Genomic DNA, 17,759 nt, shown 5'->3' with positions numbered 1-17,759 from the left:
TCTCCCCCGTACCCCCCCATTACCCGTGAAATGCATTCGGTCGAGTGGAGTATTCTCTCTAATCGACACGTGCACACATTCGTTCTGATTGTTAGAAACATGGAACTCCTCACCAGCAGGTATATACGATTGGAATCGCACTCCTAACGACAAGTTTGGAGAACAAGCGAACAGCGATTTGCAGCAGTAATCATGAGATATATAACATCAAAGGTTGACATTGAACAATCATCAGGACACGACAACATTGTGCCCTTTCCGTTCAAATCTATTCTCACCCCGGAGGGATATCCAAACTTGGAAACCTACGCAATAAAAGAATGTTTGGATCGTCAAAGAGAGTGGTTTCCTTTAAGATCTCCTTGAAATTACGGAGACAAACAGAAGAGTTCCACACATGCAGCGTGCCAAAGTTATTCAAAACAGTGAATCAGAGGTTAGATTACACGATCTTGGATCTTGGAGATCCTGCCCCTCCTCGGCATTTAAATATGTTCATCGGGTGGTATTTTTGGACGAGAGTCAGTAAACGTCACGTGAACATCGTGGGAGTATCCGAAAATTCGGTCTCATCTTCCTCCTTCTCTCTTGTCCGTAGGCGTCTGAAACGCACCCCGAGAACGCGCCTATTTAAGCTGCTCGCGCTTCCGCGACTGAATCAGACAGTCAATACTCGTATCTCTGAACCGCGTTGTATTTCTTCGCTCTAAGTTCTCCTTCTACGTGCGAAAAAAAGGAAAAGGTATTCAAAGGTGTGTGTTCATTTGTCATGTGTTTGTAACCACGTCTCTGACATTTCTCACGTTCCAAAGAAAGAGAAGTCGCTTGGGTAGTACTTGATTGTTTTGGAAGCTTATACTGTTTGCTTCTACTGGTCGTTTGTTCTTTTTTTTGTATTTTTTAAATATTTTTTTTTTTGTTTCTTTTTTCATCTTTCATCATTATGAGTGTAAATCGGTCAGTGTTCTTACTTTCGTTGGACGAAAAGAAAAAACGCGCAACGACGCTTCACCGTATGAGATAGTAAGCTAAAATAGTAAGGATCCTAAGCTAACCGTACTTAAGGACTAAGTACACGTCTAGTATACGTCCCCTTAACCCTTTAGAAGTATCGGCATCACCTAATCCAATTAGCGTTAGATATCTTAGAAACGCTGGTATTATGTCAATGTCAGTAGAAGTAGATTCAATTTAGTAGCAGTAGTAGCATTTGGAAACTTAGCGGTCTAACTTACATTTTAAGATATAATCGTCAAAAAGCATGATTTAATTGTTAAGTACATTCTTTATTAAGTTCTGGGTTACGACACCATACGTCACGCCTTTTTAATAAAGACGACGCTTTTCCCTTCTTTTCCTTCCTTGTACATTGTTAACTGTTTCTCCTCCTACAATATTCCCTAACATGTTATATATTTTACCTTTCTTCACTGTGTGTTATTATCTCCTTTTAGTGTTCGAGATTAGTATTCTGATCGTAGGAATTAGGAAATGTTCTTAATTGCCGGAATACATAGACGGCCGAAGAACATAATTATTGTACGTTCTTCATACGATTTTCCAATTAAAATGCTATTCGGTCTTTATGCATCTCTGGTTTATATTTACTACAGCCGAGATTTTAACGTGGGTACAACTGGCCACAATATTTATACAATATCTGCCGCTTATGTTTCGACTACTCCTAAAAACAAATAGGGCGTTAATCTGCGTTCAGTGTTCGATGTAGTTTTTTTTTTTTTTTTTTGTTTTTTATGTCATATCTACCTTCTATATACCTAGGCTCTTACACGTAACCTAAAGCTATAGCATAAGTTACATTATGCATAATTCGATGCAAATGCAATGTCTTAGTAGACTTTCCTTCTTTATCATTCCTAACACGCTGACGTTATAAACGATAGTTCTAGATACTCCTTAATAGGCGATAACTCGGCTGCACCGAAGAAACACATCCGCGTCTTTGATATCATAAAACAAAAATTCGTCACACAATTCTTTGCCAATTCTAAATAGAAATTATTTTGATACTCTCATTTCGTGGACGATTCACGTAAACTCTGTTACGCTCTATTCATAAATGTTTGCCAATTTGATGTCGCGAATATTAATTTCTTAATGTTATATGCGCGGTGCGATTCTTCCCAGAGTTATCTTCCTTTTTCTATTTTTATAGATGTTCGATTCTCAAATTTCCGATTAGAAATGTCACATTATCTTGACTGTTGATTGAATGTAAGTCTCCGTTTAGAATATGCTAAACATATGTTTCGGTTAAATTCGTTTTGAATTAGTTTTGAGTTAGCTAACGCGAGTATTGGATTGTGTCATGTGTGCGTTCTTTAATTACGGCGAGAGACAATAGTGTTCGGCTTACGCTGGCAGCTATTCGTTTTTCGATGGAAAAGTTACGAATTACCAATTATCCGTGCGACAAAGATTCGGAACGAATCGCTACGACTCCTACACTTATTAGCCTCCTAAAAATCACCTGCTGTGCGTTTGAGTAAGACCCTAATTAATATATTCGTCGATAAAAATGCGCTCGAGGAAACGCGTAAACAATAATGGAACAACATTGTTGTAATTTGCTGTATTAAAAATCGAGACATTTACTCTACGCTAATCTGCGGTAATAGTAACAGCTCTCGTGATGCTTAGTTATTTGTTCACTTTACGACAAGATTCCTAAATTGGTCATCCTCGCGTTAATACTAGAAGAGTCGCAATAAAAGAGAATCTGTTCCTTTCCTTTGAATTGTATCGTGGTTTAGTGATTTTCGTTCTGGTGTCAGGACTGTTATTAATTACAGCCATTGCCCGAGATGAATCTACGTAGATCGTGGTCCTTATTGTAACACAATAACGATATACGTGCGATTTAACACACGTTTATGCGCTTTCTTTCTTTTAAGCTTAAAGGAATCTGCCTAGCATGTTCTTAATTAAAAACAGCTTACAGCCTAACTCTTAATCCGTCAAATTTCTGTCTCACGTTATAAACGCTTAATTGTAATATTATATTTAATCACGTGTCAAAACGGAGTATCCTCCTTTTTTGTTATTTTCTTCTGTATATATCATCATTGCGCGATCTATACTACGTCCTGAAATCGAAAAGCAAGAACTGACCGATATTACTGATTTTCTTCATTGTTCATTACTGTTTCAGATGTCGGTGGTGCCATTGATATTCCGTGACTGGTGGGACGATTTAGATCGACCCATGTCCAGATTGATGGACCAACACTTTGGCAGAGGATTAAATCGAGACGAACTCCTATCACGGTTCTCCGATCTCAGCCTCGACAGACCTGTACGTTCGATCTTTCGCGATAGGTACTATCGTCCCTGGAGGAATGTGACGTGTCAACCCTCGAGTGGATCGAGCACGATCCAAATTGACGGCAAGGATAACTTCCAGGTTTGTGACCATTTTATGCGTCAACCTTTTTCAGATGTTTGTACGAGTAAATCGCGTAATCGACAACTGCGATGTGACTCTACTGCAAACTGAACTTAGACTTGCAAAGCCCCAAGGGATGATGCAGGTTACATCGAATGAATCGCAAGATTCTTTTTGGATCTGGAGGATCAAAGCGTATGGTTCACTTGATCTATCTTCGTGTATGGTTAGGGAAATAGATCCAATGATGTAGGTGGAAACATAGGCTCGGTTCTCTTGACGTTAATTTTTCGCTGTTGATCGTCGAACGTGGGAAGGTATTGTTGTTTCTAGTATTGTCGTTTTCTTATTCTTTGAGAAGCTTTTCAAGAATCATTTCATGGATTGATTGATTCGGCCATCGTTGATGTAGTGTTGATCGGATTATAGAGAATCGCAAGCCATATCCATAGTTATCACTCGATGGTATCTAACCACACCTATTGTCAAAAACAATAGGTATAGCTAGGATTACCCTTCTGGTTCGAGTGGTAACTATGGATATGGATCATATGTGATCTCTTTGGAAGACTACAGTTAATTAGGTGTCACTGGATTATCAAATCAAAAATTACCGATAGATTAATAATGGATGTTTATATCTTACGAATTTATTGCGTCGGCTAAGAAATCGTTTCGAATTAATATTTCGATTTACTTGAATTTAGAGACCTTTTCCTTTGAACCATTTGGTACAATTTAGAACAATTTAGTTTGCACATGTTCTCAGATAATCTGAGCAGTGTATGTACCCTATTGCTATTTCTGTCAAAGTACTATGTGTGATGCTTGCTAGAAACGAACCTGTGCGTTATCAAATTTCCTTTAATTAAACGCCGATTTCAGGGCTAAGCAAGCGATTTACGTTTAATGTGTTGAATGTATTTCTTCTTTATACCAGTGTTGCTACTAATTTTTGTTATTCGTTACAGCTCCTTTGTAACTCGTCTGATGGCCTCTAAAAGTTGTCGATCGTAAATATATGTTATTAAGCGTGAAATCGTTGGAGGAGGGGCGCGTGACACGCTTCGATTTTACACTTTGCTCGTATAGTTTCACTGTGTGTAACGTTACTGTAGAACTCTGCGGGGATATTTGCTTTCGATGTGCGAAAGACGGCCTCAAGTCGCCACTATACTTTGCATTAGAACGGTTAATAATATGACATCATGACTATTTAATCGTGATATCTCAACGTGAATTCTAGAATCTACGTCTCACTACACGTTTTCTCGTTTCAAGAACTTTCAAAATCGTTATTGTACGTCACAGGATGGGAGAGTACTGCTGCAAGGGGCTGGACTTGGGATTTCTCTCGTCTTCAATAGGATCCCACGCGTACGTGGAATCCCATGGAAGAGGAGAGTTCAAAGAAAGGATTGAGAGTCTTTAGGGTCGCGTTAATTTGTTACAATGATCGAACAAGGTCTAGAACGAAGACAAAGGAGAGAAGACGATGTGTTCTGTTTAACCGATTAGAAAATTAGCTGCAACTTTTGTTAGATTTCGTTTATCAAACGTCAAAAGGAAGATAGTTAATATTATACAGCTTGTCTAAAAGAGACAATTTGGTTCCTTAAACCTGGTTAAAGCTTGTTCGTGCAATTTCAAAAAACGTGTAAAATGTGATTCCTCAAATAAGTCGGACGCTTCGAATCTTTGAAATATATACGATATATGCGACACGACTTGAAGCAATTCTGTTAGTAACACCCAAATAAATGTGCTTGAAATTCGTTGGAAATTTAACGCTCTGTTATAATCTTTTATTGCTAATATTCGACCGGATTTTAAAGATTCACAGAGATTATCTTTGAACGCGTTATTGTAAGCACCACGAATATATTCAGTCAACGGCTATCCCATAACTTTTGGCCGGAGCCAAAAAGTAATGGGATAGCCGTCGTTGGTCTTAGATCGTATGTAAGAAATTAGTTGGAAGAAGATTAATTATGTGTCCAGCCAGTGGAAACGGATTGGTATTCGGAATATTAATTATTGCTAATACCGTTGAGCGTTAAATTAGATTTCGAAATAGCTACGAGTCGAAGAAAAACTCGAGGAAACGAAGGATAAAGAAAAATATTGATCAAAGACAATATTTCAAGAGTAAAAGATGCTTTCGATAAGAGGAACGAGCAAAAGAAAATATCAAAAGTAAGCGAACTTCTAAAAATGAATTTCAAAAAGACACTATATATATAGTATATAGTATGTATAATGTATAATATATAACATATATTTCATATAAGTATTTCAGCTAATTACGAAAATACGCATGACACGAGATGGCCCTGTTAAATTTTAAGCAATAGTGAGGCAATAGCCACCAATCAGACCCGCATTTCTTTGCCTATCAAATTTCTCATCTCTGCACAATAATATACTCATATTACGAAGCTTGTAAGTTCGAAAATCAAAAAAAGGTATATTTTTGTCTACGTATCGGTATATTTGATATTTCGATCTGGATAAAACGCCTGGAATATTTGTAACCTCTCGAGCATAGAATGTTTAAAGCACATCACACACACTCGACACTTCCCTTTCTCGTAGATTTTTTCTGCTTCTAATTGTTTTAGCTGGTTTACACCGAATACAAATTGTTTTCGTTTGTTTTGACCTTCTTAAGTAACCGTTGTAACTTAGTAACTCTCGCTTTGATATCAAGGGATTATTTGAAAGCTTCTTTAAGTAATTATATCGCCACAAGCTAAATATGTTCAATAATTTGAATACACTGGATTAGAACAGGCTAAACATTTACTGGCCCATCTCTCTCTTTTTTTACTGTTTCTCTTTTATTTTATCATAATATCGTGCAATTGGAGTTTCTTTAATACAGTGAGCGAAATATTTGTTCCACTATTTCGCGGTTTAACGGTCGATTAACTTAGGCTGAGACAATCTAAAGTGATAACCTTTTCTTTTTATATTGCGGCCATTTATGAATTTGTATCATAGGTGTCGTCCAATAAGTATAGAACGTGTTGGAAATATATATGCGTGTTTAGGAAGATAAGAAATCAAATGAAAAGGACGAAACCTCGTATTTAGAAATCTCTAATGTATCGAATATTATTTTTCAAGACCTAGAAATCTAATTGTGGAACGTAAAGAAAGAAGGAAGTGGGAACGAAATTAGCGCACTCGTAGAGGGAAGTACAAAAAGAATTAAAGGAGATGGTGTAGCTCAAAAGAGATAAAGGAAAGGAATTAATGGAGCCAAACGAAAAAAAATATTAACCAAAAATATTAAATATCTCTACGATTGAAAAATAATACTATCAACGCAACGTTTCAACACAGAACTGTTATAATGAAGCAATTCGATCATCGAATTAAAAGTAATTATAACAGAAGAAACAAAAAAAAAATAAAAAGGGGGGAGGGGGCACAAATCTTCAAGGATTACAATCAACGAATCGAACGAAAGAACTGGAACACCAGAAGGCCCGAAAACCGATTTCTGTTTCTGCCACTACTACTACTATTACTACTACTGTTGTTGCTGTTGTTGTTGTTGCTGCTGCTTTCCCTCAGCATGTTCTTTCTTTGCTGCATAATTCCCTATCTCAAGTTTGACACATAAAGGATTCTAAAAATTGATTTCTCTCCTCGCCTTACAACCCTCTCTTTTCAAATGGTTCACAGCTCTGTGTAGTGGTATAAAGATTCGGAACGTTTTTCGGGGCTATTACAATTTCAATTGTTGGTTCCTTCTCCTTTTATATATATATGTGTGTATATAGGAACCCCCTCCCTCAAGGAAGAGGGGGCTTAAAAATGTTGTGGTAGGATGAAGTCAGGTCTCGAAAACTATTATTTTTCTTCAAAAAAAACTCGAATAGCGAAAAATTGTCACAATTTTGTAGAAAAAGAAATTTTGTTTACACACAATCCGAAACGTACACGCGACTATTTTCTGATAGACACACGCTTTATTATGCCGGAAATTCCTTCCAAAAATCACAGTTTAACCGGCTTTCGCCATTCTCATTTCTTTGTTTTTTTTCTCTTTAATTTTTACACTCACAAATGGATTTTGTTTCCGTTTCAACAAACGATACCAAATACCTTGAAATATTCAAAGAGGACGACTTTTCTTTGTCATTGAAATCCGAAAAAAAAACGGATCGTTACATGGATATCATATCAGTCTTCTTTTTGCTTCCTTTTTTTTTTTTTTTTTTTTTTTCGACAGAAAGAATCGAGAAAGTGTGAGGTGTGTCGGAGCACCCCCCTGAAATGGGGGCGCTTCTCGGACTAAAAAACGGCTTTCCCTTAAAACTTTCGGATCTCTTTTTTGTTTCGCTATATATATAATAATCTCTATATAAAAATAAATGCTTCTCGAATCATCAACGACAAGACCATAGAAAACGATTCAATACGAAATATTCTATATGTACAGAAATGCAGGCGCACAATGTGTCGCTCTTGCTCGCTCGCTCTCTCTCTCTCTCTCTCTCTCACACTCTTTCCTCCCCTCTCTCTCTTTCTCTATATTCAATATGCAGCAGCACTGGAGATTTAAAATTTGTTTGACGGTCTCTTGCTACTTTACCCGAAATGTATGAAAGAAAGTGAAGGTTCTTCGTATCATTCTGCACAAGACCTTTCCTTATTTTCTAACTTTGAAAATTACTCCTCGGGTCCTGGGATCACCCGAAGAACACCGGTTCGCTTTTTCTCTGCTGACACTGATGCGTTTACCCTCGCTTTCTTTCTTTAATGTTTGTTTCCAAAGTAAAGCTGCTAACCACGAGATAAATTGTTGATCGAAGTACAAAACACGCGTGTAAACGTGACGATTCTGTTTCTCTCTTTTTGCTCAATAGTAGAAAATGATTCCACCTGCTACTTGTATACTTTGCACGCACATCTTTCCTGCGAGTGAACAAAAAAAAAGGGGGGAGGGAGGAAACGATGTTCCAAATAGATGTGTTTATCAGCTACATCTTCTCGGTTTGCTCGTTCTCAACGGTAACATTCACGTAGAATGGAAATTACAAAACACTGGTGTTACATGAAAAATACAGGACGAGAACGGAAAATAAGCAAAAACTTTGCAACGGGTAGAAAGTAGAAAAAGCTGGGATTAACTCCTACATATTTTTTCTTTCCTACTGTGTCTTCATGTTCTATAAACTCCGGCGACCTTCGTAACCAGAAGTTACTACGTGGACAATTTGAGTTAACCGGAAGAACGGCTTTTATTTGATAGGTACTTCTTTTCTTCCACTGAGTTACACTTTTTTCTCTCTCGAGTACTATTAGAGTTATTAAAGAAGGCTTTAGAAACGGTTGTGCGTTTGGTAGCTAAATAGCTAATAGTTGTAAATTTCTCGTGTATCCAACAGACAGACACCTAAGGTCTTCCGAAGGAGAAAACTTGTTACCTTGATATACAGACTGACTGGTTAACAAATTAATTATAAATGTAGATTTCGGTAGCAGGCGAAGGCTGCCTTCGCCTGCCTTAAAGCGGCGGTAATTTAAATGAGCGAGCCTCTTTCGATAATCGGTGTTGTGAAAAGCCTGAATACTTAAATTTCGCAATAAAAGATGATTTGCATCTTTTTTTTTTTGGTAGATTTAACGGAATACAAACGTATGTAATCAAGAATTGGATGGTAGAAATATATTTCAGTAGTCGTATGGATCTCTGTTATGGCCTCTTTGATACATTGTATCGGTTACTACATGCAACATCGTGTTCCTAAAAAATGATAGTTTGCCCCGTTCGATCTGTCTTAACTACTTCGTTTTGATCTGCGCAGGTAATATTGGACGTTCAACAATTCTCACCGGAGGAGATCACGGTGAAGACGGTCGGTAACAACGTTATTGTTGAAGCCAAACACGAGGAGAGACAAGACGAGCACGGATTTATCAGCAGACACTTCGTACGGAGATACGTCTTGCCTCCATCTCACGATGTGATCAATATTACCTCAAGCCTTTCTTCGGATGGTGTTTTAACTATCACGGCACCCAAAAAGGTAACGAGACGAAGAGGAGAGCTCGGTGGCGAATCCGAGCGAAGGACTCGCCCGACGCTTCTCGATTCGCAAAGCTAGAGCACTTTAGGAAAATGATCCGTTCTCTTCCTAGCCTTCTTTTGTTTTGTTTTTCTATTGTTTTTGTATCTTTTCCCCGTTCTATTTGATTCTGTATACTTATTTTTTGTTCTCAATTCCAACGTTCCGTGTGCCCTTGTAGTAGAGTATTCGTTTAGACAAGATGGTGCCGACGATTTATTCTCGACCTCAAACTACGAGTCTGCTCTAAACTATAAAAAGAACGTCACGTTGAATTAAAGACTTTCACGTGGATGAGGCACATTCGTAAAAGTATTCGTAACAATGTTTATCGACTTTAACTCGATAAATAACTCAAGGAGCAAAATTTCTGTATAATTGTAAAAGATATAGTATATAATTATTAGTTGGTCAAAGATATATGTATATGCATATATACATATAATCGAATGTGTAGTAGTAATAATAAAAAAGGTCAACTTGGAAGTAGTTAAAATCGATAAAGTCCGAAACTAGCGAGTGCTCCTCATCGAGATGTCAATTAAAAGATCAGGGAGTACTTTATGATTCACTCAGCATTGAGAAGACATCGTGAAAATACACTATAGACGTATTTGACATAGAGAGGCTAAGGGCGACATCTATATTACTGATGTGTAACTAAACAGGCTAGAGTGACGCTACATATCAAGAATTTTGATTCGAAAGAATTTTTGAAATATGGTTCAAAAGAGAATTCTTTGAAATGTGAAATATTTCCAAATTTACATAGATTTATAGCTTATGGTATTATTTTGAATAATAATATAATATTTCGAATTGCATAATTAAGTAGCGACACTATGAGCCCTAATGTTAATTTTCTGATCTTATATTAGCGTTAAAACTGTAGAACAATAGAAATACGTCGGTTCAATGACCGCTTACCTAATGCCTGTATCTCGAGGTGCTCTTCTCAAATAGTTCAAAATGTGTGAGGAAATTTCGAACTCTAATCTGACCAGATTATGGTTGCGTACGGATTGTTCAAGCACCGACCCCGTAGGGTTCACTATAAAAACAAATATAAAAAGCCTCGTTCATTTGTTTCGTGATCGCTTTTACGATCTACATAACGACTTAGTTTTTTATGTTATCATTTTCTTTCAGGGAGAGACACCTAGCGGAACTGAACGATTCATTGAAATCACGAAAACAGGAGAACCGGCGAGTAAACCGGTCAAAATAGAAACGACTACGGAAGAAAAACAATAATCACGACCGAAGTATTTTGACATAATCTTTTTTTTTACATTTACGCATTATATAGAGTTCTTATAAAATAATTCGATAGAATTTGATATAATATTATAAATCGGAAAAAATTGTATAAAAACACATATATATATATATATACATAAACTGTTAAAACCCTTGGGTTAAATTTGCTATAAAATGACATAGAAAATTTTCATCAAGAATAATTCATCAAAGTGTACCATATATTTCTTAAATAATTGCTAATATCAAAGTAGCTTCAACGTTATTGCTTTTGCTGTATCTTCTACATATCTAATAAATTCAATACTCAATAATTCATTTAAAGTCAAAGAATAAACTGTCATAGCAATATATTTCAATGTATCTACTGTGAAACAAAAGTAATATCGCAGAAGCGGAAGCTTTGAATAAACCCAAACCACAAAACTACAATTTAAAAAAAAAAGTCCAAACCACTTAAAAGCTAGGAATACCCACGGTAAACTGTCGCGCTCCGCACCGAATCCGTCTCGTCTACATTTTCTCGTCGTGTTGTCAGCAGCCTCGTGGACCACGTAAAAGAAGTAGAGGTATGTTCACTGGTTGGGTGGGTCTTCGGGTGTTCGCTGCGTCCGAACTGAACGAAAGTTTATTTACGAATGCGCCGAGCCAGGCCGGCCGGCCCTCTTATATAGCCGTGCGGCGTCGCAGTACTGAATGTTCGAGAAGTTACGCCGGCACCCGGCACCTAATGCGCATTTTCTTTCAACTCATGATTTCTATACTTAATCCATCATTTATTCAACAGCCACTCATATCATCGTGTTCCTCGCACCATAAACTATCATTCAATGACACAGTTATCACTATTTAACTGATTTTTGTGGAGAAAACAAGCAAAATCCGAGTATTGATCGGGGAGGCAACGACGAGATTTCTGGCACAATCTCCCACCTGGTCCCCACCATAACCTCACTCACACAAACATACATTTCCTTCTTCTATACCTATATATTTACACTTCGAACGGTTGGATTATGTGCGTGATGGAAACAAGGAACGACTAACCTCGTATTATTTGGCTATTTGTTTTCGTCGTAACGTCAGGGGAAAGGGCTATTCCTTAGAAATACTACGTAGTTTCCGAAGTCAAGGACAGTTTAAGGTTGTCTTTAACGATGCTATTTACTACGCATGATTTTTCAGAAACTTATAGGCCACGTCATGTTTGTCGTTAATTATTTTAACAATACAAACATTGAATCTTTGGAAACATTTTTCGATCTCTTACAATGTTAGCTTGCATTCAACAAGCAAAACGAGTATTTTACCTTTACATGAGTGCTTTTCTTGTTTCTGCTATCTTTAATAACTCCAGATAAGATTGCATTTTTTTTCTTCTACAAGTATAAGTGAGATGACGTTATAGTACATAAGTCTATAGATGGTAATGAACAATTCGGTGCATATCTTTATCAGAATTACTACTGAATCATTAATCAAAAGGACAGTAAACTATGACACAGTACAGAAATGAAACTGCCCACAACAAGTGATCTTATATGATCAATTTTCGAAAAACACACATTTCTAGAAAATATTAAGTATCAATTTTCTCCATTGAGCGTGAATTCTAGAAGTTCGTTCTATGAAGTCGCTCTCAAGGTGGGGAGAGCAATGGTCAGTTAATGAAGCAAAATCCCGGCCAGATTACATGGCGTATTTCGTCATGGAAGCTGCGTAGTTATCTCGAAACATATGTTTGCTAGAAACGAATTCCATCGATACGGTAGGACAGAAAGGTAGATAAAAAGAGGATAAAGAAGCCCGTTACTTTAAGACAATTCGAAAACACGGTCATAACTCTGACTCATGTCACGCAATAAATAGCATCATGTTTGCAAACACACACGAGCTACATATATGTATAGCGTGATACAGGTCAGCATTCTGAGGTTAATGAGGTTGATCATGGCAGAAAAAATAACGTGACACGTTAATCACGTGTTAATTTTATCACATTTGCTCAATCACGTGTCATAATGACCTTCCAAAACCAACGACGCTTATGCAAAGGGCGCGTATTATTGCGCAATACAGGCTTCACGTGACAGCTGTAGCTCTATCGATTTTTCGTCTTCTGACCTAATGCGTAGTATCTTGCTTGAAGGGCGCGTAACTGATGCAAGTTTATTCATGGGAATAAGGATTGTGGTCAAGATCCCTACGATATAAAATCTTTTGTGTAGCTTTTCAAACATGTAATATACAATAATGAAAACTGGAATAATTTTAAGGGTTGAATGATGAAAGGAAAATTACCAGGCAGCCTGGCCATAGAAGCGGAAGCATAAAACTGAGCAGATGTTCGCGATAAATTCACACACAACTGGGAGGGGCAAGAACAGAACTGGAATATGTCTATCGACATATGTATACAGCTGGATGCAGACCGCGCGTCTCCTAATGTTTTCATTGCTCTCTCAAGTGCACGAATGCGTAACATTCTGAAATGATATGGTTTCGTAGCTGCTTAACGACTCGACATATACATATACGCATGTATATGTGTGTATAATGTAGTCGAACGATGCTCGTATAAAATACTATAAATTTAATAGCGTTGTCTGTGTAACCTCTGAGTCGTCTGATATATTTAAAAACTAGCATATAGTTAACGACATTGATCTTCGTATGGTTTAATGCATTGTGACTATCGTGGTGTTTGTGCACCTTGCTGATTACAACATTCATACGTTGTTTTATCAACCGTCGTGTCGCATGCAACAGCGGCCATCTTCTTATCGACCGAGTTCACCTTTTAATACGTTTTAACGTCGCGTCAACTACACATATACATGATATTAGCAATGATAATGAGGATTGAAAATATTATGGGGATTCAATTTTGTTATATAACATCGTGCTTATCAAGAAACAGAAAAATTTGGTTTCTGTCATTGAGATTTTGGATTTTATTTTCGTGGAGACAAATAATATTATTAACAATAGAAGAAATGAATCAATTGAAAACGGGAACAACGTGTTTCAAATGCTCCAGTCTCGGTCTCCAGAACGTTCCATGGATGGATGCAGCAGGTAATCGATAGTTGCAGCGGTTGAGTTTTATTCTATATATATAGAATAAAACTCACATATGTGTGTGTGTGTGTGCGTCACGCGCACGCGTGTATATGGAAAAATAGAAAAAGAGAGAAACATCCATCTATATGTATATAGTAAATGTACCAGAGTACTTGTAATGGCGTATTCCTGGGTCGTTCCTTTTGAACGAGTAGAACAACGTTTAAACGCGCAATTAGCCCTGATCTCGGAAAAGTAAAATTCTCATGAACTGTTTGGAAATATATTACGCGTAAAGCTATGTCGAAATATGTGGGAGGTTTCCTTAATTATAGCTTACGCAGATACGCACAGTCAGACCGAAATACGATTAATACATATTCTCCTGCGGCTACTATAACCTGAGAACTATCTCCCTGTTTTGTGTTTCCTCTTTGTTTTTACAACATGTTGCGGTTAGAAATCCGATATCGTTTACATATAGGGTGGCAATGCACATAAAAACAGGTCGTTGATAAAATTTATTGTCAAAGAGCTTTAAAGTAAAAATTAACTCTTCAAATATTTGATTCGTTCACCTCAATCTGGTGAAATAATTGCATATAATTGGTCTATAACTGGTGGTTATTTAGTGGTGCTTCTGATGGTATATTTTATGAAAAAAAGTATTCAGCAGTTGTGTGGAAGAACTAATAATAGGTTTATACCCAATGATTGTCACCTCGTTTCACGCATTGATTTGTACATAATAAAGCGCAACTCGGAAAAAAACAAACATTTGTTTCCATTACGTTTCCATTTTTGTCTAGACTGGCACGATATTCTTTATACATAGATAAAATGGATACAGGGAGACGTTGCACGTCAATTTTACTTTAATAAAAAATAAAAAAGTAATGATGCTTCCACTTCTAAGAAATTTTATGACTTTAAATACTGCAAACTTAACAATTGAATTTAAGTAGGGCGGGTAACGTTTTGTGAATTGAAAATAAAATACACAACTGGCAAGCAGATATTTTGTTATAGAGTAAGTAATTTAACCCCCAAGACGTAGAACACAAGTGTGATCGGAGCTTAAAATTCTAGAGCCGCCCTATTGATTCAAATTGTGACGACGTATTTGTGGAACATGAATCTGCGCAGAATTTTCATGTCAGAAATAAACCTTTCCACGTCGTCACCTGACTACGTTCTTAAAGTAGTTATTTGTCTCGTGTGTACATACATTGATCATATTGGTTCATTAAAGCAGATCATTGAGGAAAATACTGAGCTCCTTGAGAAAATAGAATAGCTTTAAATAGAAACTGTATGAACTGTACGAGTCAAAAATACTTGAAAGATACTCTGACACTCTAAATACTGTATGTACCTACTTAAAAGAAATTACGTCACATTTCGATTTTTTACTGAACTTAAATACATTTTTTGTACATAAATATGTGAATTTTTAAATTAGACATATTGAGAATTGTTACATCATTTAAACACTTATCATTTTCCCTACTGGCACAAGTTACTCTCGTATCATCCGGGAATATTAAATAATTTGAATTAAAGAAATCGTTAAAAATAATTATACATCCTACAGCTACATAACCACAAAATAATTAATCTATAAATCACACTTATACTGTTAAATAATAAGTAAATAGTATAAGTGATGTCAATTTTGTTGAAATAATACAAGGCGAGATAAATACTGTATATATATATACGAAATAAATGCAATATATGTTGATGGCAATACAGGGCACGCCATACTTTAACGTGCAGCGACACCCGTGGTGGCGTCATTGAACTACTCTAGATATTATGGAAGACTGTTGCTAACGGTCGATAATGAATAATCGTACCTTAACGGTTATCAAGCAGCTTCCTCGCCCTTTACTAATTCGAGATTTTCTTCCTTAACATTTCTTCCTTCTTTGGAATTTATGTCTTGCAACGATGATTTAATCGATTTCATTTCTATATACCTAAGATGAGATTGTAAGTCCTGTACGTCCGCTTTTTTTTCCGCAAACAGATACACATATGTATACGTTCCAAGGAAAGCGCCTGCAGTCGGTCCGAACCAGTAAATCTAGAAGAATTTTTATGAAAGCAAGAAAAAAGAACGATTATCGCTACTTATGATATAATCTAATCAGCGCACTGTGAACAAATATTTGCACTGCTCTTTTCTTGAACCTACGAGGTATCATCTCCGAATCGATAACGTTAACAAGGAAAATCTAAAGTGCGGAAACTTGTTTTTTATCGAGTACGATGAAGATTAAAGTTTAAGATCGTAAGATTATATAAAATATGACGCTGGAAAGATTTGTGTAAATCTTGGAGAGGCATCAAATAAATCATATTATTTAGTAATAAAATTCAGCTCACCCATTGATTCGTCCAGTTCCCATTCCAAAAAGCTGGGCCGAAAGTACGCGCAGGATTCATACTACAACCAGTGTAAGGACTCTAAAAGAGTATATTTTCCAAAATTGAATAAATGAATAAATTTCTTGTGTTTTCTAAACAATGTCATATTTTCAATTGTGAAACTTTTTACCGCCGCGAGTGAAATGCCAACAACAGAGAAGCCAAATCGGATCGCCGTGGAATCTGTTGTATGAGCGCATCTTGGGTCCCAAGTAGCGCACGCTGCGCAAAGTATGAACGACGTACAAAGAATTTCGATTAAAATGGCTTGCGTGGTGTTGATTCCAGGATGAACGACTGTTACACAATGACCCACCGACGAATTTGAATATCCATCATTGAACAACTCGGGCGGAGTTATTGTCTGTTCCATTAAAATTACAATTAAACGAACATTCAGTACAGTAGTTAACAAGTTTTTTATCATCGCGATATATCTATGACGTATCGGTTTATCGTTCAAGTCTGACGTTAGACTTGTGCGAGAAAGATAATTTTTCATCTTCTAATCATATAAGAATTTACAAAGAATGCTTTAGACTCGTGTAATACGTATACAAAGTGTTATGTAATATGTTCAATTAATACAATTATTTATATATGCATAAGTGAAAATTCGACATACGTCGCGTATAATTACTGTATATAGCGATTTAAATTAGTTCAAAATTATGTGAAACGTTTTATACGTGTATAAGTTTAAAATTTACACGTATCATACAAAATTATTACAGAAAAATCCATCGTTTTAGTTAATTATGTTCGTACAGTAGTAATAAAACTAAAAATTCATACCATGAGTAATCCATATCCGATAGTAGCTCCAATGAATTGTGCTATTGCATAGAGAATACCCGTTGGAATGGTTTTAATTCCAAGAATAACTGCCCCTATGGTGACAGCAGGATTTAAATGCGCACCGCTTATATGTCCTAACATCTATGATAAAAATTAGATTTTCTATAATCGCAGTGATAAATTAAATAAGTAATCACAATATTACAATCTGCCACTTAACTTATTTTTCCTTTCTTCGATTTTTTTTTTTTTTTTTTTTACAAAATGTAAAATATTCTTACCATAATCAAAAGGTTGACAGTCATACCGAACGCCATAGATGTCTGCAATGGCGGTGGCAATATCGGTCCCATCGTCCCTAAAGAACCCATGCAACCAATGAACAGAAGTATCGCAGTGCCCAGCACTTCAGCGATGAACATCGTGGTCGTACCCTTTTGCACAGACCACATTGAGCCTGAAAAACACCAGAACACGTTGAATTCTTTCATCATGTTCCGATTAATTTCGATAAACTCACTTTGAGAATCTTTGCTGCGGGTGTCGTTCTCCATCGTATCCCTCCGAGCCTTTAACTTAAACTAACAGCTACCGTAACGATGCTTTTACCGCAATCAGTACTCGAATTCCGTTCGACAATACTAATCATCGGTGGCTATCATACTCCGCAATAATGTAAAAAAAGAGAGTCTTATCGAAGAGTGTGAACGATATGT

The 17,759-nt window shown here is 36.6% G+C and overlaps 2 protein-coding genes across 2 annotated transcripts; one reads left to right on the top strand and one right to left on the bottom strand.

Moving 5' to 3' along the window:
- Window positions 1–878: 878 nt before the first annotated feature.
- On the bottom strand, window positions 879–17,720 carry LOC132907825 (aquaporin AQPAe.a-like). Its single transcript, XM_060961241.1, has 8 exons — window positions 17,564–17,720; window positions 17,325–17,500; window positions 17,041–17,184; window positions 16,376–16,609; window positions 16,204–16,284; window positions 11,227–15,901; window positions 10,417–10,540; window positions 879–9,740 (listed from the first exon to the last, which is right to left on the bottom strand). The coding sequence occupies exons 1-6, from the start codon at window positions 17,595–17,597 to the stop codon at window positions 15,683–15,685; spliced, it is 888 nt and encodes a 295-aa protein (XP_060817224.1). The 5' UTR covers window positions 17,598–17,720; the 3' UTR covers window positions 879–9,740; window positions 10,417–10,540; window positions 11,227–15,682.
- On the top strand, window positions 3,173–11,181 carry LOC132907829 (protein lethal(2)essential for life-like). The gene is made up of 3 exons (XM_060961247.1): window positions 3,173–3,424; window positions 9,229–9,450; window positions 10,639–11,181. The coding sequence occupies exons 1-3, from the start codon at window positions 3,173–3,175 to the stop codon at window positions 10,741–10,743; spliced, it is 579 nt and encodes a 192-aa protein (XP_060817230.1). The 3' UTR covers window positions 10,744–11,181.
- Window positions 17,721–17,759: the final 39 nt, after the last annotated feature.

This window comes from Bombus pascuorum, chromosome 6 (assembly GCF_905332965.1).
Source record: "Bombus pascuorum chromosome 6, iyBomPasc1.1, whole genome shotgun sequence".
NCBI lineage: Eukaryota > Metazoa > Arthropoda > Insecta > Hymenoptera > Apidae > Bombus > Bombus pascuorum.
Note: the sequence above shows the minus strand (reverse complement) of the source record. Positions and strands in the feature narration are given on the sequence as shown.

What these genes read in the sequence shown, in the direction of transcription:
- LOC132907829 (XM_060961247.1), top strand. Translation starts at nt 3,173, where the DNA reads ATGTCGGTGGTGCCATTGATATTCCGTGACTGGTGGGACGATTTAGAT. An exon ending in ACGGCAAGGATAACTTCCAG is followed by an intron (nt 3,425 to 9,228) that starts GTTTGTGACCAT and finishes TGATCTGCGCAG; the next exon opens with GTAATATTGGACGTTCAACA. An exon ending in CTATCACGGCACCCAAAAAG is followed by an intron (nt 9,451 to 10,638) that starts GTAACGAGACGA and finishes ATTTTCTTTCAG; the next exon opens with GGAGAGACACCTAGCGGAAC.
- LOC132907825 (XM_060961241.1), bottom strand. Translation starts at nt 17,597, where the DNA reads ATGGAGAACGACACCCGCAGCAAAGATTCTCAAA. An exon ending in CCGCAGCAAAGATTCTCAAA is followed by an intron (nt 17,501 to 17,563) that starts GTGAGTTTATCG and finishes GGTGTTTTTCAG; the next exon opens with GCTCAATGTGGTCTGTGCAA. An exon ending in GGAACTGGACGAATCAATGG is followed by an intron (nt 15,902 to 16,203) that starts GTGAGCTGAATT and finishes AAATTCTTCTAG; the next exon opens with ATTTACTGGTTCGGACCGAC.